The sequence below is a fragment of the Poecilia formosa genome, unplaced genomic scaffold, assembly GCF_000485575.1.
Source record: "Poecilia formosa unplaced genomic scaffold, Poecilia_formosa-5.1.2 Scaffold3, whole genome shotgun sequence".
Taxonomy (NCBI): Eukaryota; Metazoa; Chordata; class Actinopteri; order Cyprinodontiformes; family Poeciliidae; genus Poecilia; species Poecilia formosa.
Genome location: NW_006799942.1, coordinates 3,225,023 through 3,248,047, shown reverse-complemented (window position 1 = coordinate 3,248,047; position 23,025 = coordinate 3,225,023). Strand labels below are relative to the sequence as shown.

The 23,025-nt window shown below is 36.9% G+C and overlaps 1 protein-coding gene across 1 annotated transcript in view; it reads left to right on the top strand.

The window, feature by feature from the left end:
- LOC103140219 (short transient receptor potential channel 4-like) overlaps nucleotides 1-21,200 on the top strand; it is a 28,284-nt gene extending 7,084 nt beyond the window's left edge. The window contains exons 4-15 of the mRNA XM_007555236.2: nucleotides 6,139-6,279; nucleotides 6,552-6,728; nucleotides 7,500-7,700; nucleotides 14,542-14,887; nucleotides 15,466-15,605; nucleotides 15,700-15,900; nucleotides 15,983-16,104; nucleotides 16,498-16,693; nucleotides 16,806-17,000; nucleotides 17,579-17,620; nucleotides 17,945-18,034; nucleotides 19,078-21,200. Coding sequence (XP_007555298.1) covers nucleotides 6,139-6,279; nucleotides 6,552-6,728; nucleotides 7,500-7,700; nucleotides 14,542-14,887; nucleotides 15,466-15,605; nucleotides 15,700-15,900; nucleotides 15,983-16,104; nucleotides 16,498-16,693; nucleotides 16,806-17,000; nucleotides 17,579-17,620; nucleotides 17,945-18,034; nucleotides 19,078-19,725 — 2,499 coding nt within the window. The 3' untranslated portion in view covers nucleotides 19,726-21,200. The remainder of the gene's footprint in view (nucleotides 1-6,138; nucleotides 6,280-6,551; nucleotides 6,729-7,499; nucleotides 7,701-14,541; nucleotides 14,888-15,465; nucleotides 15,606-15,699; nucleotides 15,901-15,982; nucleotides 16,105-16,497; nucleotides 16,694-16,805; nucleotides 17,001-17,578; nucleotides 17,621-17,944; nucleotides 18,035-19,077) is intronic.
- The last annotated feature ends 1,825 nt before the right edge of the window (nucleotides 21,201-23,025 follow it).

Sequence of the window (23,025 nt, the reverse complement as noted above, 5' to 3'; positions counted from 1 at the left end):
TATATATTTGTGTGTGTGTTTAAAATACAACTCTTTAGACTGTGCTTCACAAAACTTTCCCAAAACAAAATGCTGTGTTTCTTCTGAGAAACAGTCCAACATGCTCAAATAAAGGAGTTTTTTTGTTTTTTTTATGTCCAATTAAGGGAAAACTGTTTTCTCAGCCTTGAAATACTTCAGCTTTCTATCTCAATCAACATAACCGACCTCGGCAACAACTAAAGCTGACAAAACCATCTTCTTCATAAAGTCTTAAAAACAGAGTTTTTCTACTGCAATGTCTCAATGTCTTACACACTGAGATATGATGGCATTTCCTTAAAGAAAATACGATGGATAATTTGCACAAATGTTCTCTTCTCCCTCTTTTATCGTGAACATTTTGACAATATTGTCCATCTTAAATGTAGTGCCTCTTGTTGCAAATTGGCGCTAGCAGATAGGAGCTTAATTCTTATTATCAGAAGAGTGCTATAAATCCTTCACTGTTACATTTACAAACATCAAGTCCTGTCTGCTCTGCTTCTTACTATTGATGCACCACATCAGACGGGAGAAAACTTATTTCATCAGCCAGCTGATGAGAGATTTTACTGCTGCTCTTGAGTTTAATGCAACAATGCGCCTAATTTTTTATAGGATAAAGGTGGACTTAAAATGAATAAAAAATTAAAAGTTACAATATATTTGCAAAAAACAAAAGTAGTAGCATGATTATTCATTCTCTTTACAGAAGTGGATGTGGAGAGTCTGAACCCCTCACCATTAACATCAATCAGCTGACACATTACCTCTATAACTTAATTCCTTTCTAAGATAGTATTTCTTTGCGTCACATGAGTGAGCTGTGAAAATAGATCACTCTGGCACAACCAAATCCCCCCAAGAGAGGCCCATTGATTAGATTAAAAAGCTGTCTTGGAAAATGCACAGTGTTTGTTGCCAGGATCTTCTCTGAGACTTATTAATGGGAGTATTTGTTTTATCCTTCACTGAAGATGTGGATATTGATCTTGCAATTCTGCTGGATGTCTGGATGATTGGCTTTTGATAATCTCACAAATGTTCCTGTTTTTACTTAGAGTCCATTGAGGACTCTGTGAATTTCAAGAATTTTTATGGGCATTTTTCACTTTTCTACAACCTTTCCTCTTCAGTGAGTTATATATAGAGTTAAATCAATTTCCATAACAAAAATAAAAAAAGGTGAAATCCTTATATTTTATTCACTATCTGATTTATATGACAACAGAGGTTTTTTGTAATATAATATTTAAAAAATACTTCCATGCTTGTCAAACCAGTGGACAAACATATTTTGACTTTTTATTTTTATTTTTTTTATACTTTTAACATTTACTCATTTTATTTGGTTAAAATATGCTGATATTTACCTTTTAATGAGTTCCATAATTACCATGTGAGTAGAGATAAGAATCTGTCAGTGGCACACTTGAACTTGTTGTTTCAGAATCACAAGGCAGCCTGTGGTTGTTTTTCCCTTCTTTTTGACAGCTCTGTTTAATTCAAACACCATTACGTCAGGAAGGAGCAAAATGTAAAGTGAGCATAGTCATGCTTTCCTGATTTACAGCCTTCGGCTTTGTTTTCCACATCACAGTGCAAAACCTGAACTGCTCAGAGTCCCATTTTCTTTCAGCATTATCTAAATGTTTGTGATGTTGTGGGATGACATGTGAAAACCAGCAGGGAGGCTCGAAATAGAGCTCAGTGAAAACTAAAAGCGGCACAGATACTGAGCTCTTGCAGATGCTATTGTTGCATGTTTTATCAATATGCTGATGGTGGCTGCTTCATTTTAATGAGACCAACAGACACGCATAACACAGAGGAGTGTGTTCTGGTTTCATCTCCTTTCTCCACAATTATCATAACTTCACATCTTGCAGTTTGCGCGCCTCCTGGTCCGTGCTTGGGCACATGCCAGGGCTGTTTGATGTTCATGATTTGAAGTCCGTCCTCCTCCCACATGGAAAACAGAGTCTATGCTGTGGCTTATTAGATCATCCTCCTCTGCGAAATGCGAAGACTCTCAAAAATGGCCCTGTGCCACCTGACAAAGTGAAGACTATTGGGGTAAACCATTCCAGTAATTAGTTTCTCCATGATAAAGTGATTTCTAAACTTTATTTTTATTTTTATTTTTTATTTACATGGTCTTAAATATTTTCTTTGGATGTTGCTCAGGGTTTTCTATTTTGTCTGGGGCGCCTGTCTGTGTTCCATGTCTTACGTTTTCACTTTACCTGTCTGGCTCTCAGTATAATCTCTGTATGAAGAAGATCCAATATTCAGGCATTCAATACATGCTTCTTTGAGTTTAATTTTATGCCACAAAAAATAAAGGAAGCAAACAACCTGTCCTAGAAAGAGGTGGCGAACAAGAGAAGGATTCAGGAGTGATTGCATACAGTTGTCTGGGTTGGCAATTATATCCTTGAAAAATAAAGGTTCCTGCAGGTAAAAATTTGAGAAAGTATATTAAAGAATGAAACTTAACGTAGTAAAGACAAATTATAGGAAAAGATAGAAGTAAAGTCTGAACGTATAAGGCAGACTAATAAATGGCTCACTTGGCAGCATAATGGCAGCCAGGTTGATTTCTTTTTATTTCTAAATTGTATTTACAGCAGAACTAGAATTTAATATACGCTACATTGAGAATGCTATATAATTAAGGTAATAAATGAAAAAAATGAATACATGCAAAAAAAACAAAAAAAAAAAACTTAAAAGCTTACATCATGAGCAAAGGGCTCAAGTACCTGTTTGACTCCCTTTTCTCCCTATCTGGACATGTATGAGTTTTACTGAAGAACATAAAATACAAACTTCTATATTTTAGTATTGCAGACAAATATATTTGATCTTTTATACAGATGTAGCAGGGAGAGCTGAGTGAGTGGCAGCAGCAATGTGGTGCTTCTTTAGACTCTTTATGTGACAGCGAAGAGAGCTTTATTAAAACCATGTCGGGAAAAGAAACTGTCATTCTGGGTGGATGTGCTCACTCATTACGCCTCCTACTGAGGAGATGAGAGCAGATATTTCATGTACAGAGTGGGTGGGGTCTTGGATGGTGTCTACCTTGTCCTTGTTTCTTCTGTTGTAAACGTCTGTCATGGGTAAGCAAATTTCACCTCCTGCTGCAGTTCGCGTTGCTGTAGCAGTGTTCAGCTATTGCACCACACAGTGACGCTAGAGGTCAGACTGCTTCCCACAACACACGTCCAGAAGGAGATGATGGTTCCTGTGATCACCCATTCCCCCTACAGGTCGCTCAGGAAACACAGCCACTAATGAGGCTTTTTGATGATGAGCTGTATTTCACCAAAGGTTGTTGGTGAGGTGCTTCCATAGGTATTTGACACAGCTAAATCACCTGTGAGGTTTCAGGACGTTTCTCTCCCATGAGAAACTATGATAAGCAGTTTGTCAATGCCTGCATTAAAGTTGCTTTCCATGAACAAAATTCACAATTTTTAAATTAGGTAAAAAAATTTTGAGGAGTTTTAGGGTGTTCACTCAGAAGTCAGTTTGCAAAAGTCTTCACAACAAAAACTCAATGGGATTTTTCTCTTCAGAAGTTTTCTGAGTGAAAAAAATCCGTCAGGAAGAGGCCGAAAAAAACAGGAAATGAGGCCAAATGCTTAGGCCTCATACGGTCCTTTTGTCCGTGTAAACATTGGAGCACAGCTCTCCTACCTGCTGCTCCGTAGCCTTCTGATGCACTGCAATGGTTCTCTGGAATTTTAAAACGTTAAAAGGAAGGTTAAATATATATTACTTCTCCATCAATGGGCCATGTGCAGTTTTAGGAATTGTGTAAATTTTCAGCAAATGCAATAGAGCAAAACAGAAAAAAAGTCTCAGCTTGACTGTTGTTGTGCTATGTATTTAACAGACCTAGTTCCATAGTTAACTAGAAAACCAACAATTAGACTGACTAACTTTGATTAACCCTCATAACTTTTATTCAATAAATATTAGAAAATATATCACAAAGGTATCTTTATGTCTCTGACTTACGAACTTTGTATGGCAGTGGTACCTGGAGAGCAGCATTTTAATGCAGGAGAAAATGGGATGAAGTTTATTTGGTGTGCAATAAATTTATTTTATGGATGCTGCAACTTTTTTAGCTTAAGCAAGAAAAATGCTTTGTAGTTATCTGACAAATTAAATCTTGAAAAAGTTCAAAAAGCCAGCACCCTTGATAAAATGTGGGCGCATTAGTGGACTTCATAGGGAATTTGTGCATCTGCGAAGACGCTATTAAAGCTGAATAATATTCGCAGGTTAGAACCACTGAACAGTGACATTTACCACCATCCTGCATGATAACATCAGACCATTTTCTGAATATATTAAAGCAACGGGTCTTTAAAATAAAATAAACCGGTGCAGTCTGGATCAGTCAAAATCTGGTGCTTTGAAGTCCAAAAATACTTCAAGGGAGCCCCCAATCTGCTGAACAGTTGAAATCTTTTTACCAAACAAGAAGGGGTAAAACATTTTCCCATTTTAAACTAGCACAGCTGGATTTCTAGCTATTGAATTCATGCAGAACAACACAAGTTGAGGCACAGTATTCACCTGCCACAACCTTTTTTTTTTTCTTTTCCTAAAGAAAAAGTTACTTAGATTTAGTTCTAAATCAAATGATGCTTTCTTGAAGCTGGGACTTTTCATTTTTACAGTTGCTGTCACACCTCAAAACCATTTTTCACAGTTTCCCTATAGCTTTTCGAAGCGGCAGAGAAAACCTGATATCTTCCAAGCTGTTTTAAAATTAATCTTGTTAATGTTTCCTCACTGGAACTCTGACCTCTTCTTTTCCATCAGTCATGAGTCTGCCTCGAGTTAAAATCCTTACCCATCTCACATTTCTCTGAATAACTTCTCTTTCTTTTCCACCAGTGAATCAGATAATAGACCTTCAATTAAAACTATCAAAAGGGGCCAACTCACTGCTACCCACTTGTTCCCCTGAATGACATGAATAGGTCTATGTTGGAGGAGATTTTCTCTGAGCATGTTTTCCTCTGAAATATGAGAAATACAGAACTTTCTATTTAATTGGGAACTGCACTCCTAATAGCCATTTTAATATGGAGGACATTTTTCGGTAACACTTATTTGAAGGGGTTTGCATAAGACTGACATGACACTGTCATAAACATGACATAACACCTGTCATGAACATAAAAAAGTCTTTATGAATGTTTATGACAGTTGTCATGAAGTGTTATTCGGTAAATAATGACACTTTTAATGCAAAGTTGCTCTAAAAGTTGCATTGAAAGTCCATTAAAAGTGCCAATTTTGCATTAATTTATCATAATTTACAAAATAATGCAAAGTTGGCACTTTTAATGGACTTTTAATTCAACTTTTACAGCAACTTTGCATTAAAAGTGTCATTATTTACCGAATGACACTTCATGACAACAGTCATAAACATTCATAAAGACTTCTTTATGTTCATGACAGGTGTTATGTCATGTTTATGACAGTGTCATATCAGTCTTATGCACACCCCTTCAGATAAAGTGTTACCCATTTTTCTCATCTTGTTAGCCAAAGATATGGCCTGAGAAAGTATTTTCTCCCATAAGAAGTTCTATTTTGGGTTTTGCGTTACATTTAAATTATTCGGAAAACCACACACAATTTATCATCAAAGGCAACCTAAGTAAATAAAAATGTCCTGTCAAATGGTGTTATGCTAAAAAGCATAATACAAACATTTATTAAATGTTTAAGCCTGTTGTTGAAAGAACTTGACAGACAAAAAGAAGAACCCTAAAGGATCTCAAAAACCAAGGTAAATAAATTCTAGAATATATAAAGTCATACACATCTTCCAGCCAAGAAAGAGTAACAAAGCCATTATCCACAAATGGAGAAAACATTGAAGAGTGGTGAACCTTCCTGCAAGTTGCCATCCCACTAAAAATACCCAAAGAATGCACTGATGACCTGTCCCGGGGGTCACAAAACAACTCAGATCAGATTAACTGGCTTCAGAGTCTACGGCCTCGTGTGCTGCTTGAAAAGTTTCTGTTGACATGTGTGTGAGACTGAGGGATTTTTTTTCCTCCTCTCTCCTGAAAGGTTCCCCCTATCTTATTGGACAAGCAGTTTTCTGACTTCACCCCTGACATCACTCCCATCATTCTTGCTGCACACACCAATAACTATGAAATTATCAAGCTTCTGGTGCAGAAAGGTGTGTCTATGCCACAGCCACACGAGGTAAGTGAAATAAGTATCTTTGAATCATGTTGGAAACTGTATATTTGATCTTTTATACACACCAACTGTATCGTTAAGGTGGAATTTCTTGCAAAATGTGCAGATGAATTAAAAAGCCAGTAGCACACTGCAACGTCTAAACATTACAGACATTACAGTGCTTAGCAGATTTGATGAATTCAGTGCTGGCTTTGCTACATGGGGAACATGATCCATGACTAAACACAGGGAAGCCTCATTAAAATGTGTCCACGATTTGTTTGATCTCGCAGGTGCGTTGCAACTGTGTGGAGTGTGTGTCTAGTTCAGACGTGGACAGCCTGCGGCACTCTCGGTCTCGCCTCAACATCTACAAAGCGCTGTCGAGTCCCTCTCTAATTGCGCTCTCCAGCGAAGATCCCTTTCTCACTGCATTCAGGCTCAGCTGGGAGCTGCAGGAGCTCAGCAAGGTGAGGGGAGGAGAGAGACAGCTGTTTGCTGAGCTGAGACACGCGGTACTAAAATTAGACTTTAAAGACCTGAAATATTGGCAGCATGCTCATTAATTAACCATGTGTCTTTTCTGAATCACATTATCTGACAAACAATTGCCTGTGAATTTTATTTTTGGAAGGCACTGCGATAAATTTGCTGTTACTGAGGTAAAAGCATATGAAAAGAAATGCCTACTACACTTTTCAATTTTGTATTTCTTTGCAAAAAATGTTTAAGAGCCATGCTGTGTTGATTTATCACATGAAGTCCCAAAATAATGCTGTGATGCTTTATATTGGGACTTGTGAAAATGTGAAAAAAGGGTTCAAAATCTTGATAGAGCTGACGGATTTAATAAGAACAAGTCAAATGTTTTAAAGTGATGAGGATAAGCAGGTGGATTAGAAAAATTGCAGTGACAGAAGCAGGGTTAATTAATGCATTTAAAAATGTGCATTTATTAACAAAGAATATGAAGAGATAATTTTCTGGAACAAAAGCTCCTCTGTAATTTTAAAGAACTGACCTTTTTACAAGACTTACCAGTGCTTAAAGAGGAAATTTACATCTAAAATATAACTGATTATATTGTGGTTGGAGGAAACCAATTTTCCATTCCAAAGAACACAGAATTAAAGTTTAATTTGCAATCAGTCCTTCAAGTTCCTTTTAAATTTGTTTTTATGTTAACCTGTATTAGCTTTTGTTTTGGATCTTATTGGTATTTTGTATTCTGGCTTTTTTAGGTGGAGAATGAGTTCAAATCTGAGTATGAGGAGCTGTCTCAGCAGTGTAAACAGTTTGCTAAGGACCTGCTGGACCAAACAAGGAGCTCCAGAGAGCTGGAAATGATCCTGAACTACAGAGACAATGCCAACTTATTGGAAGAGGAGGGCAATAACGACCTTGCAAGACTCAGACTAGCAATCAAGTACCATCAAAAAGAGGTATGCTGAAACATAAAACGGTTAATAGTAAGAATGGAGACTTTTCTTTTTGGTTGACCAGGGTGATTCATTTTAAAGTACGGACCAAAACAAGCTTCAGGGAATGGAACAAAGTGACAACAGAAGTGATTGCTTGTTTAGGACAGATGCTGATTTTGCCATCACTGTAATATGCCACCTGCTCAATTCATAGGAATAAATTAGGACATTCACACATTTAGTTGCACTTGAAATGGCTAAAATTGCACGTGGTCATAAAAGATCAGGTGGAACATATTTAATCATCATTTTGGATTTTGTTTCCTCTTTTCAAATCTCACAGATTTAGTTTGGTGTGCTCCTAAGGTGCACACCATGATAAGATCAAAGAGCTTTCTGGGACCTTCAACAAAATAATTGCTGCAGCTTATGAGTCTAGTTGAAAATCTCAGTTTGCAGAGGTTCAAAATCAATTTCAAATCAGATACCCCATAGCAGGGAACAAGGGGAGAACAGTCAACACATCTAAAAACAGCTGTTCAGGTATGGCTGCTAAGCAAGTTGAGCCAATGAGCAGACCGCAAGATTGGTTGGACAGTAGGGTAGAAGGCATCTTTGGCAAACAAAAAGCAAACAAACAGCATTATAGGAAAAGTATCTCATTTGGTGGGCCTCACCAGTTCATCATCATAGATTCTGCAAAGCAACAGAAGGCGCTTACGGCGCTTAGACCTTCTGTAAAACATTAAAGCCGATGCTGAACTGACCTCTGCAGCATAACAATGATCCAAAATATATCCTACATCCAGTGTGAGAATTAAGAAATGGAAACTTCTGGGTCAATTTAAAAAAACAGGAGTTGATGTCATTGTACTGTGGGATGGCTAGGGTGTAGATAAAAGAAACACCTCATACAGCTCCCATTTAAAATAGAAGTAAAAAGTGTCCTCAGACTGATGTCAGAGTCTGGTTGATGACTATAAGAAGTGTCTCATTTCAGCTACAGAGGTCAGGTGTGTAGTTCCCCAACCTTTTCTTCATCTAGATAATGGTTTTTATTGTTTTTTCTTTAATTAATAGACCAAGTTTTACTTTGTAATAATCCAATTAAATCACTATTAACAAGAAGAAAAGGCTAAAACTATATCAATTCTGAAAGTGGAAAAACATTTAAACATTTAAACGTATTACACAGTAAATGATAGAGTGGTGCCTTAAAAAAACTGTGCTTAACAATCAAGTGGAGGGTAAAGGTTGTTTATTCTCTAAATTTGTACTTTACATGTTAATCACATTGAAAGTGAAAGATTTTTTTGCATGGTACCTTACTATTAATGCACGAGTTCTGATTGTTCACAGTATAAAGGAGGATGGATGTGGGAAGCAGAATTCTTGATGCACTTACAAAGTTAGGGGAAGACTGAAGGCAATAAAATGTGCTAAATGCATCTTCTAGTGCAGAAAAGTTCAGCTGAATATAAAGGTGAAGCAAAAAATGATGAAGAAGCAAGAACATTACTCCCAGCAGCAATTTGAATTTCACTTTGCTTTTCTTTCCTGGGACCTCTGTCTGGCTGACAGGCCAGATGCACTTTTTGGAGGAGTCTTAATTTACGACTGTTTCTTCCACATTATATTGCATAATTAGCATGTGCCGCACACATTCACAGAAACACACACACACTTGATGAGGGGTGCGGTTACTGACAAAAAAGAAATTAATTGGCACATGTGCAGGTGGTCTTGATGGAAGACAATGCCCTGTCATCCTAATAGATCTCTTGACAAATATCTCTGTCTAAGGCAATATAGCTCTTCTACAAATTGCAAGGAGACTTTTTCCCTGGTACCTGGCACAAATGTGTCAGGCGAGTATTAATGACATTAAATATGTGCAAGTATAGGTACACTTAGAGCATGTTGTGGAATTATTATTTTTGCACCAGGATTTTTTACCGTCTATGTTGATGCGACTTACTTTTAGTTGAGCTTACAGCATATTTCAGTACAGTTCCAGCTTTGTGTGCAAACAAAAAGATTTTCTTCTGTTTCGCATTAGAAAAGGCATCTTTTCTTTGTATTCTCCTGCTGAAGAAGGCAGTTTGTGGAGCATGAAAGGTTTTGATCTCAGAAATACTGAATGAACTAAAGAATGGAATAAAGGCAACATTTTGTGCAGATGTTTCCTGAGAACAATGTCATCTGTGTGTATAACCTCCTCTAACCCCCAACACTCTTTGACACACAATGAAGAAAGGTCTACCTACAGATTTTTTTTGTTCCTTCAACACCTCATATACCCAGCAAATAGGGGGTTTGGCCCTCTGACAAATCAAGGGCGGACACTTAGTCAGGGTTAAATAGGCTCATTTATTCTTGCAAAGAGCATTTTCCCTTTCTTTTTGATCTTTTGTCTTGTCTTTCACCAATTTTCCAGGCAAATATAGAAACACTTATAATTGGCATGACTCAGCCTGAATGTGGGATATTTATTTTATATTGCAGCTGCTTTATAAGTGTGGCAGTGATCATGACCGACCCTCCTGAAAATGGACATAGGTGCCAATTAAACCTTGCTCTGTGTGCACTGAGGACAGAGAATGGAGTTGTTTTGTATTTGTCATCACATTTCTCTTTACTTTTTTGTTTATTTTACTGCTGGTTTGATCCTGGGGTTTAGAAAGGCATTTCATAATTATCTGAAGACAAATCTCCACAGGAGTAACTAAGCTCACACAACACTCTGTGCAGGAGGTCAAATCAGATAAATATTATTGCGTCCATTCCCCAACATGCTTAAGGGTTTTTCTGTGGACTGGTTATTGTTACACAAGCAAAGAAGGCTGGTGAGCATTTTAAAATTCAAGTAGGAATAAAATTAGTTTTCTATTTAATGCCTAAAATAACCAGAGGCACTGAGAAGAATGCCATCAGTTTTATATGCTGTAGTTTAATGTTGCCCTCTTGTGATTTTTTATAAAAACTGCAATTAAGTGTTTCAGCATTTTAAAAGCTCCTTTAAACAACAATTATAGAACCATTAAAGCTAGGTTAGTCTTAGGGTTTTGTTGCACAACATTTCCTCATAACAAATCAATGATCCCAGTAAAGATCTAAAATACAAGTGAAATGAAGTTCAGAACATATTTTTAAATTTCCATTATTCGATGATTAATATTAACCTCATCGGTTCTGATAAATGAATTGGACTTTTTCAGCATCAGAATCCTTTTTTGACCAAGATTGTGTGCACAAAGGGATTTGCATTTTAAATTCAAAAGTGTATTTACAGTGTATGGATGTAAACTATAAACATTAAACTTTATGGGGAAATAAAATAAGGATAAATGAACAATATGCATATATAGATATGTACACTGACCATTTTTACTGAATGTATTACAAATCTAAAACCTTCCGTTACATTATAAACAAATATACAGTATACCTATTTGTGATTGTCCTTGAAAACATTTGAGAACAGTCGGGCTAAGATTTTGTTTCAGTAATGTGTGTAGATTTTCTGATCTTCAAAACGTTACAACAATAACATGTTAGGAAATTGTGGCATTTCAATCTACATTTTTAAGGTCATACTGTTGACCTTGTAAAACCGTGCAGTCAAGACAAGTGTCCAAAAGTTGGGGCTTCTGAGAAATTCATGCAGCATGAAGAAACTCACATAATTTACTTATGAAAACACAGATGCACACACATCACAATTTTCACTGAGTGTTGAAAAGTTCTTATTATTAAGTCCTTATTAAACTGAACTACTAATCCTTTATGCCACAGAATGTGCGTTTAGTAATTATACAATTTAATCTTAGAAATGTATAAGTAATTTAGCCTGAAGAGTTTTACAAAGCAAATCTTGTTGAGTCGCAGTGAACAAAAGCCTTGATGGAGAGAAAAGGAGAAAGAAATGTGAAGATTCACACTAATTTCAGCTTTATAGAGTGTGGACTCTGAGTCCCCACCAATGAATTCATACTGAAGTGTCGTTTTGTGTTTGAACTAGAAAATGTTCCTAAAATGGTCAATTCTAAAATGTTTCCAGATGCATTTTTTACTCATTTTCACAGTGACCAAAATATCCTTGATCTAATAAAGTAGGATTATTATGTACTTCCCATGCACATAGAGCCATTTCATACTCAGAATAGTTGAATTTACACAATACTCCCCCTTTAAGACATGCAACTCCAAAAAGCATGAAGAAACTGAAGCATGTACATTTTAATTTTAACAAAAATATATTTCATAATAATAACTTATTTATACAAAATTATGCCTGTTGGTTTCCGAAATGAATACACCTGGCCTTCACCTACATCTCTGTAATAGATCTTTGGAAATAAATAAAAAAAAGTTATTTTCACTGTTTGTCTTTTAAAGTGAAGTAAGAAGGTTTAGACAGACTATGTCTGGAGAGCTGCAGGTAAACCTGTCCTCACTAAGTTGAAAGCATCTGCACTTACACAGCAAAAGCACTTTTTTTGTGAGCACTTACAGACAGGCGACAGTCGAGAGGTGCTTTGTGAAGAGGCGGTTTTCCAACTGGACTTGAGTTGTGCGAAACAGCCACCTCAGGCAAATATGGCACTTTACTGCAGCAAGCCTTTCTAAGTGACTGTGACAGGCAAAAGAAAGGTTGCTATCACATTGATGTTTGCCTTGTTTAGACTTTTTGGGGACAGAAGATTTTTAGAGCTGAAATGGAAAAGTAGTTCTCTCTCTATTCAAAACGTCCTCCATTCATGGTATGATTACTGTTTGCTGAATCATTTCAGGTTGATATAGTTGGATCAAATCATTGATTATATCAATCTACATAAAATCTACCTTGGGCAATTTCCTTGTCTATCTACAATCTGAAACACACTTGTCAGAAATTGGCAAGAATCGATACACCTAAGTCTGACATGCTAACTGCAGCCTGCAGCTTACACTGTGGAATTGCATTTAAGTCCAAGTCAATTCTGACGTCTACGTTTTCCTGGCTCAAACTTGTTCTCTGAAGACTCTAGACTCAATTCAGACTTCAGCTCTTATGTAAGTGGAGCTAAAAGTGCAAGTAAGTGTACTTTTAATTCCACTAAATGGTTGTTGTCCTCTCTAAATTGTTGAAGTGTATGTAGATAACTGATTGCTATGGTAATGTTATGTGGGGCATTTATGGCTGCTGTTTAATGTTTCATGACAGAAACATTGAAGGAGTTGATAGCTGATTTATACCGTCTCCTTTTTTTTTTTTTTTTTCACTGAGCAAGCATTTGCAGTCAAACTTAGAATTGTAGAGATTTTTTCTGTTTAGGGTTGTGTAACATTTATTAGCCAATCAGGGACGTTAATTATTCATTAAAAAAACATGTTCCTCATGGCCACACATCAACTGTCAAACTGAGTTCTGTATTAAATTCCTTCATTTTGTTTAAGAACAAAATATATTGTAGGAAATATCTTTTCCCTTTTGCAAGAAATTTAGCAACAAACCACTTAAAACAAATATTCATGTATGTCTTCTATTTTTCCCTTAAACATAGTTTTCATATTACAGTTTTAGTTTAAAAAAGATCACTGATCATTTATTTTTTTAAATACTTCATAGCAGTTAAAGGTTAACGGTAGATTATTTTAATATACAAAGTGCAGCTGTGCAGTGCTATTGGCAGACTACGTGATTATAGACTTGAGACTTATGAAAATGTCTAAGCATCTGAAAATCAACCATATCATTATAAACTCAGATTCACTTTTGCCACTGACACTTACCATAGTGTTTAATTCAGAAGAAATACAGCTGTTTTTAAAGATGCAGTACACAATTTTATTTAATAACTCTCTGACCTAAAGGTCTTCATTACAAGAGTCAGCTGCCTCTTTGGGTGCAAGTTAATAAGCTTTTTATGTGACTTATGTAAAAGGAGATGTGTGATTAAAAGAAACCAGCTGGTCTTTCCTTCTTTTTTTTTTTTACATTTCTTTTCATCTTAAAATTTGTCTTACTGTAGACTCCATATAGTCTCATTTGTTCATAAAATTAGTGTGCTCTCGAACACCATTTCTCCCTTTCCGTGTCATGGTTTGCACCAGTATTGTTGCTGAAGCAGAGGAACATAAGCCTCATGCCCCAACACAGATAAGGGGGTCTGTGGTTCCCATGGAAACAAAGCTGCAGAATTAATGAATTGGAAACCACCAGGGTTTGTCAACACTTTGATATAAATACCCAGCATACTATTTTATAATATTGTATGCATCTATATAAATGCTTGCATATATGTATTTTAGCCCATGTAAGACACATGCAGTACCTTTTGTTTCTGATTTAAACCCATATCTAGAAGACATTTAATTTCAAATCTTTTACTTTGTAGTCATGTGTTTAAGGCATTGCTACACAACAACCAAGTAAACAAAAGAAACTGACATATTTTTTAGCCTTTGAAAAAAAATAAATATTGTATGTTCCTGTGGATGAGTACATCCACTTCTGTGAGTAGAGATTATATTTACAGAAAGTAGAGATTACAGCTTCATTTATCTAAATAGTGCAACATTTTAAAATTTGAATGTGGATGACCAGCACTTCACTGTTTTCACTTTACTCACACTTCCCACTCTGTCATTTGTTGCTCAAGTTTGCTACAGTTGCTAATTTTGGCACACAAATACTACTTCATTACATTATGGGAAATCAGAAAAACAACCTACGAGAGAAAGTCCTCTCATTATCTCATCATCCTGCAGTCTTACGTTTGCAAAATCCTCTGAGACAATTTTTCATGTCTGTAAATGAGAACAAAGAAATCTTAAATTTAATTCTCATAACCCTCTCCTCCTTTCTCATTTGTGTTAGTTCGTGGCTCAGCCAAACTGTCAGCAGCTCCTGGCCTCGAGGTGGTATGATGAGTTTCCCGGGTGGAGGCGGCGCCACTGGGCAGGAAAATTCATCACCTGTGTCTTTATTGGCCTCCTCTTCCCTGTTTTTGCCCTTTGTTACCTCATCGCACCCAAGAGTCGCTATGGCCTCTTCATCCGCAAGCCCTTCATCAAGTTTATCTGCCACACGTCATCGTACCTGACCTTTCTGTTCCTGCTGCTGCTTGCCTCCCAGCATATTGTCACTACAGAACAAGACAGGCAGGACCGACAGGGCCCTCCGCCGACCACTGTAGAGTGGATGATACTACCATGGGTGCTGGGTGAGTATAACATAGAATGATCACTTTGTGCTTAAGCACTGTGACACTGAAACAACCAACCAACAACCAACCTTATGTTTGTTTTTGACTCAGTGCCCTTTGAACTAATTTGTATGACTACAAAATAAAATTTCAGTGACTTTGATTGTGGAAGCAGCTATGACTCTAATTATGGTTCCAGGTCTTCTGGGTCCTTATTTTGGCCTATTCTTCCTCACAAAATAGCTCAGCCACTGAGCTATTTTGAATTGGCCCAATTCAAATGGCCCATTTGAATTGGCTGTGTTGTAGCAGAGATGCGTCTAAAACTGGCATGAAACTGACTTTCGAGGACTGGAGCTGGACACTCATGATTTAAACAAATCAGAGTAAATGGGGTTGAATACAAATGGACATAATCCTTTGCAAGTTCTTTCTTTAAAACAACTTTATATTGATTCAACGTGTAAAACTACAAGACATTTTCTTCGAGGTTTAGGTTGTAATGTGGTAAGATGATAAGAACTAAAGGGATATGAATACTTTTGTGAATCAACGTATCTAATCAGATATTTTGTCAATTTTATGTCTTTTCCTAGGATTTATTTGGGCAGAGATCAAGCAAATGTGGGATGGTGGTTTCCAGGAATATGTCCATGACTGGTGGAACGTGATGGACTTTGTCATGAACTCTCTTTACCTGGCTACTATATCCCTCAAGATTGTAGCCTACACCAAGGTAATGATTTGTCTATGAATGGCAGTAGAACTGTGAGGGTGTGTTATCTTTTGTGCTTCACTTCATATTCCATCCTTTCTTCTTCCCTATTTAGTACAGTGGTACTAAACCCAGGAACCAGTGGGAAATGTGGCACCCCACTTTAGTAGCTGAGGCAGTGTTTGCCATTGCAAACATATTCAGTTCCCTGCGCCTCATCTCCCTCTTCACAGCTAATTCCCATCTGGGGCCTCTGCAGATCTCACTCGGCCGGATGCTGCTGGATATCCTGAAGTTCCTTTTTATTTACTGTCTGGTAAACTCAACAAATGCTTCCAGACAAACAGGTGGTCTGCAGTAGATGTGGACAGAACATTTGACATTTGCTCTTTCTTCAGGTTCTTCTGGCCTTCGCTAACGGGCTCAACCAGCTGTACTTTTACTATGAGACAAAAGCTTCAGAAGAGAAAGGAAAATGCAAGGGGATCCGCTGTGTAGAGCAGAACAATGCTTTCTCCACGTGAGTTACTGCATGTGTGATGCTGTGAAAAACAGTGTTACAGAAAATGACTTTTTCTTGTGTAAACTGTTACCTAGATGAAAATATGTGAAATGCTTTCTGTTGCTAAGAGAAAATACTGCTGCTTAAGTTATTAAATAATTTCTTAAAAATGACTCTGCATTATGCACTACCTGTTACAGCATATTACGGTCCCAAAGTTCAAAGTAGACACATACCAACAATATTATTTTGACTGAGCATCTTCATGTTAGTGATCAAAGTCCAGGCCTAAATCAATATGAAAAACAGTGATGGGTTTTGAAATTGATGATCACAGTTTCTTTCCATCTATTCTCCTTGAACAGCAAGCTATTTTGCAAAGAAAATTGAGCATTTCCAAATGTCTTACAGGTTGTTTGAGACCCTGCAATCCCTTTTCTGGTCTATCTTTGGACTAATCAGCCTCTATGTAACCAACGTGGATCCAGACCACCAGTTTACAGAATTCGTTGGCGCCACCATGTTTGGGACGTACAACATCATTTCCCTGGTGGTGCTCCTCAACATGCTGATAGCCATGATGAATAACTCTTACCAGCACATTGCTGTGAGTACATGACATGATATATGTAAAAGAAAAATATCACAATACTCACCCCAGTATATGTTTTTTATTTTTTTTATTTTATTTTTTTTAATATACTTAAATCTGATTGTAGGACCATGCAGACATTGAGTGGAAGTTTGCAAGAACAAAGTTGTGGATGAGTTACTTTGAGGAGGGCGCCACGGTTCCCGCCCCTTTCAACATCATTCCGAGCCCCAAAACATTCTGGTACCTCGTGTGTTGGATCAAGAGACAAGTGTGCAAGAGGACTCAGTCCAAGAGAACCGAAACCTTTGGAACTCTTGGAGTAAGTTGGTATGCCGGACATGATGGCATCCTTTCACCATCAAATAACCTGCACTTCTCAATACATGTTTATGTAAAGATGATTGTTGTTAAAAATTATTTGTGAAGAAAACACAGTTTAGGTATTTGAATCAGGAGACATTGCAGTACACTGGTTACCTCGTATATGGAGGTTATTAGTCTTTGACATAGTAAACCAGGATTTGTCTACACACCTTTGCTACATATCCAATCCCAACACCCCACCACTCCATACTTCTTCCGGCAGATTAAAGTGAACAACAAACATTTACAAATCAATAATGAAACAAAACACACAAAAAAATAAGATGTTGAAGAGAAAGCAGTAAGATGCCTTTCACTTCTTGCATTGCCTTTCCTCCTTTGCAGGTAAAATTAGGTTTGATGTTATAATATTTTGTTGCATCACCATTTTAACGCAGTCACAGAGAGGCATCTTGTAAAGTTAAAGAAGTACTCATTTAAAACTGTAATGTTATGAGGACTACCCAGATTAGATTTATTTTATTTTCCTTTGCTTTTTCTTATGGAACATGAATGTTTCTGATGTCCATGTAGAGACGGGCTGCGGAAAACGTGAGGATAAACCTTCAATATCAGGTAAAAACAATATCTCTTAAGTCAAGCTGAATACCGTGAATTGCAGGGTTGTTTGTGTGCATTCAGGAAACTTGTTCTGCCCCTTAGCGTCCTTTCTGCACATCCGATTTCAATCTGAGCACACACTGTCACATTCAGCAGGACTGGCAATTACAGCCAGCAGGTTATTTATCATCATTCTCTGCCAAGGATTTCCTATTTGCCCACATCCGCAGGGGGTCGTGACAGCATCTGCATAGAAAATGTTGCTATGGATAGATTTTACTTTCTGTGTATAACTTTTCCTCTCTCGCATTTTGATGAAGCCTTTTCCTCTCGTTTTAGGAGGTATTGAGGAACCTGGTAAAACGTTATGTGGCTGCAATGATCAGAGATGCTAAGACAGAGGAGGGCCTGACTGAAGACAACTTCAAGGTATGATCAGGTCCCACTGATTATAAATAACCATAAGCAGTTATTTTCAGTACTTCTATCTATAGCAGATCAAACGTTTTCCATCCCTGGTAGAGTCAAATCTACTTAGATAAATTGCTTGTCAGACTGAGAGCGGTAATTTATGGCATATTTTGCAGACAATTGTTTACCTGACACACAGCAGTACTATTTTGGTTCTCTCTGACAAATCTACTGTTGCTCCATCGCATCATTTGTTTTTGTTATGACCTAATTAGCAATAAAGACATAGCAACTAATCTCCTGATCTATCTGCAAGAGATAGTCACATATGTACTACCATATATGCACAAATATTTACAGGAAGCACTAAGTGCTTAGACTGGACTGAGTTAGAACAAAATTTGCAATTTTTATGAAGGGTGGACTGATTTCTCTGAAATATATATATATATATATATATATATATATATATATATATATATTTTTTTTTTTTTAACAATTTTTTTGTAAAGTCATGATTGCCTATAGTTGCCTTACTTATTGTGGAAAGATGTTGCTGTGAGATTGTTGAAGTAAATAAATCATTGGAGGAAAGGAAATTAACAAGCTAATGAGACATTCACAGTATCAATCTGCCTCATCAGCGATTGTAATATAAGGAGGATAATCATAAAAACAGTCACTGGTCCTGGTAAGCAGGGGAATATACCATCTTCAATACTGTCACACCACCAGTTACGTTTGTCTGACAGCATTGCATGTGCAAGAGGATGTTTGTTTTTAAGAAGTTATTTTGATTAACTAAAACAAATAAATATCTTCTATAGGTGGCAAACTGTATGTCATATGATTAGTATTTTTTTAAAAATGTCTGGCTTATTTTTATAAACAAAAAAGAAAGATCACTGGTATCTAGATCATTAGTATTAAGGACGATGTCGGGGTTCTTTGAAACTCTTTTTAAAATAATATTTCCCAAGACAGTTTTCTATAACCACTGTAACAAATAACTAAAGATATGCATTAGTTATTTCAGAGTGACTTTTTCTTTGCTCTCTCAGGAGCTGAAACAAGATATTTCCAGCTTCCGTTATGAGGTGATGGGCATGATGAAGACGGGAAAGCCTGCTCTACAGGGCGCGATGGCCAGTTCCAGTTCACTGGAATCCAGTCTTGCTTATCCAAATTCCTCGCTCAAAATTTCCCCTGGCCTTCCGGCCAGCCAGGCAAAAGGCAAGCTCAACCGATTCAAGATCACTGCATCCATCCTCAAACAAGCCAGCTCTCTTGCTTCACCCAGGCCTCCTGAAGCATCCAACGGTCTTCCTAACGGACTCTTGGCGTCAGATGAGGGTTGCAGTGAACCGTCGAGCCAGTGGAGAAACTGCTCCAAAGATATTAGTGACTTTAGTGTGTTTCAAAAACGCCACTGGAGTGGTAAAGAAGTCCCATCAGGGTCAGGCGAGGTTCTGAGAGAGATGTACTCTCTGTCAGAGGAGGCAGGAGAGTCAGGGGGTTCAGACACAGAAAAGGAGAGTAAGGAGGTTACAGCCAAGGCTGAAGGAGAACTGCTGGTGAATAAATCGGACGCAGAGTTTCCAGAGAATAAAGAAGAGCTAAACATTAACAGAAGCCTTGAATGTGAAGATAAACAACCTGAAGAAGAGAAAAAAAATCTAGCTCCACAAGAAAGGAACCATGATATATGAAGATGCATGAAGTGCCTTGCAAAAACATTCCTGTCCTTTAACTTATTTTATGTTGCAGTCACAAACCAACACCCACCAAACGTGAAGTGATGAGCATTTGTATGTAGGTTTCTTTTTCTCTAATACCCCTAAATAAATTTGAGTGGAAATGGCTGTCTTCAGACATCAGCATACTACACAGTATATATTCAGAGAACTAGCTGAGAGGAGATGAGAAGATCCACAGACCAGGTTGACAGAATAGCTGTTTGTCATGCACTTTACAAATCTGGCCTTTAACCCTTGTGTCTAGAAATGGGGTCCAACCGACCCCACACACGTAAAATTTGCATCATTTGCCCCAGTCCTCTACGTTTGCCTCAGTCCTCGTACGCACAAGGGTTAAGGAAAAGCAACAGGAATAAAAACCATTGTGGAGAGAAAGTAATAAAAACTCCTATTTAAGGTTTTGTAAAAAGTCATGCAGGGGACCCAGTAAACATGTGAAAGTTTCTTTGGCCAGATTAAATCAAAACTGAACATACATCAGTGGTTTTTATCATCGTTGTGGTATACCATCTAAACAGTCAAAACAGAAATAGATGTTTGTGGTTGCAACACAAAATGTAAATAAATATCAGGGAGTATGAATATTTTTGCAAGACACTTATCAGAACTACAGGCCACATTGTTCTGAAGACAAAAGGACTGACAATCAGGACAGGTTTTGGGACAGGAATGTTTGCCATGACTTTTACAGAGTATGTTCTCCAGTTGTTGTTAAACTAATGATTAGTTTGATTGTTGGAGATTTGGAACAGCTTTTAGGTTAAGTGATTTAGATCAGCAGAGGAAATGCAGCAAAGGTGACCGAGGATTAACATGCCAATATGATCGTTTCATCTTATCTCTCCCTCAAAGATGATCGAAAAATAATTATTCCCTCAAAACACACTATTCCCTGTTACTCCTTCTTTATTTTACTTATCGTTATCAGAAATGTGTATTTTGTTCAAACTATCCTGTTAGCCCTCTATTTAAACAATCTCTCTACCTCTTTTCCTTTTATCTTTACACCACTTTACCTCCCTGCATCCTTATCTCACTAGAGCAATAGATGTGTTGTTTTCAACCTGACTTTCTGCCTTACCCCGTCTCTTTGTGCACTTTACACAATTTAAAGCGACATTCAGTCTTTCACAGATGTGTCAAGCTCTCATCATGCACAGATTCTGTCAGTGTTTTTCTATGCAAAAACCTTGGATTGTTATTCATGTTGTTCTGACGGGGAATATTCTCTCATGTAGAACATACAAAATGTGAACACAGCCTATGAGCTATTTCTGACTACACACTTTCCATGTCTCATCTCTTTAACAGAGAAGTAACTTGTTGTTTTTGATAGGATATCTTTCTAAGATGTGCTGTTAGTTAAAATGAATGGAAACCATTTAAAAGAAATCAGAATAAATTCTAAATAAAGTGAACATATACATATTCTGATTCTGTGACTGTTCAGTTGTTTTTATGTATGTGTGCAGTTTTTCTGTTTGAGAAATCTAACTTTTGTTTTCCTTTAAATTATCTTTATTGTCCAATTCCTGCAATTGAAATCATCTTGCACTTTAAAACTCCTTACATGTGGCTGTGTTTTAATGGCAATTTGTGGCAATTTGGCATTTTAGCTTTAGGATCAATGAAGACAGAAATGACTTTGAGCAAAGTCTCTAAAATTGGATTTTAGCAAACTGCAAGTCATTGGCACAATTGTGTTGCTACCATTTTTTAGCATGATGAAAAAGCCAGCAGAAATCCCAGGTTTCAGTCACTTTTAGTGTAGACAATAAACTACTTCAAGTGTGTGGATATCTGCAGATAATTGCCATAAACTTTTTGTGTGTGTTTTTTTTCTGTTGCTTTCTGTAATAAATTACTTTATTTACTTTACTGTAAACAAATTAAGACACTTTATGAGGTATTTTTAAAGATGATTGATGATTGATGTATTCCGTTGATGCAAATGGTGAGCTTAGGCACTGCCTGATTACCTGGGTTTTACTCACAGATGTGCAAATGCTTAAATGCAAAATATCAAAAAATGAATAAATACATATTTGCAAACATTGTAAATTAAAACCTTTTTCATTGTACTAATCACTAAGCTCAGAGCGCTGATGTAATATTCTGTCAGATAGGATTAAACTCGGGTTTTCCTTTGAACCAAACTTAGAATTTTAATCTAAAAGTTAGTTTCCACAGCTGTAAAATTGATAATTGTTCTAAATATAGGTGAATATTGCTGATATCAAATAAGGCAATGCAAATTTGATATTTTATAGTAAACCAAAAAGAGCCCTGTGCTTGAACCCTCTCAAACAATATAATTTTAAGTTCAACTTGACACATACAAGTTGAGGTTTAGAAACAGAAAACTTTCCTCACAGTGATTAAAATTCAGGAGTCCGAACAGCAAGCTGATGTAAGTGGGAACACAAAGTAAAACATTAAAAAAAAATAAAAAATCTGAATAATATACTGAACTGTTAGGAACAGTGAAGGTTATTAAGTGCAATATATCTAATGCACTTGGTAATTTAGTATATGTAATGGCTTGAGTTTAAAAATGGTCAAAGCAGCAAGACTGAACTCAGGAACAAACGTGAACAAACCAAACCAACTGGCTACACAATCAAAATATAGCTGACCTAACAAAGAAGTGGCACACCATTGAAAATGTAATGGCAGATCAGACCAGTACAACAAAATATGGGTAACTGAACACAATATACTAAGTACAAGAAACAATCCAGTACTGTTAAGTTTGTTGATAAAATAAGCATAAGATAAAATAAGTTTGTTGATAAAGAAGGTAATCAGAACTTTAGATACACATATTTGTTAAATACAAAAGCTGGTTTACCTAAAGAAATTACACATCCCTCCCCACCCCTCTCCAGCAGGAACTGTTGGTTCAGTCCAATTGTCTCATTCATCTATTTAAGTGCTCTAAGCCCTAGACTCCATCTTGTTTTTTTTTTTGTCGTGCAACTTCCGGGATTTATGGCAGGTAGCAACTAACGGCAGTAGCAGTATGGCAGTAGCTGGTACAAGAAACTAAAGTTGGTCATAATCATAAACCGAAGATGATAAAATGCATGTGTCAAGTATATGTGCACTCACAAGTAGAACTAATGCGTGGAAACCACCCAACAAACATTTAATTGCAAACAAAAGTGTATTTGTGTTTGGATGAATGTATAAATGAAGGTGCATGAGAGAGTTATCAATGTTTTTAGTGGAGTTTGGCAATCACATATATAT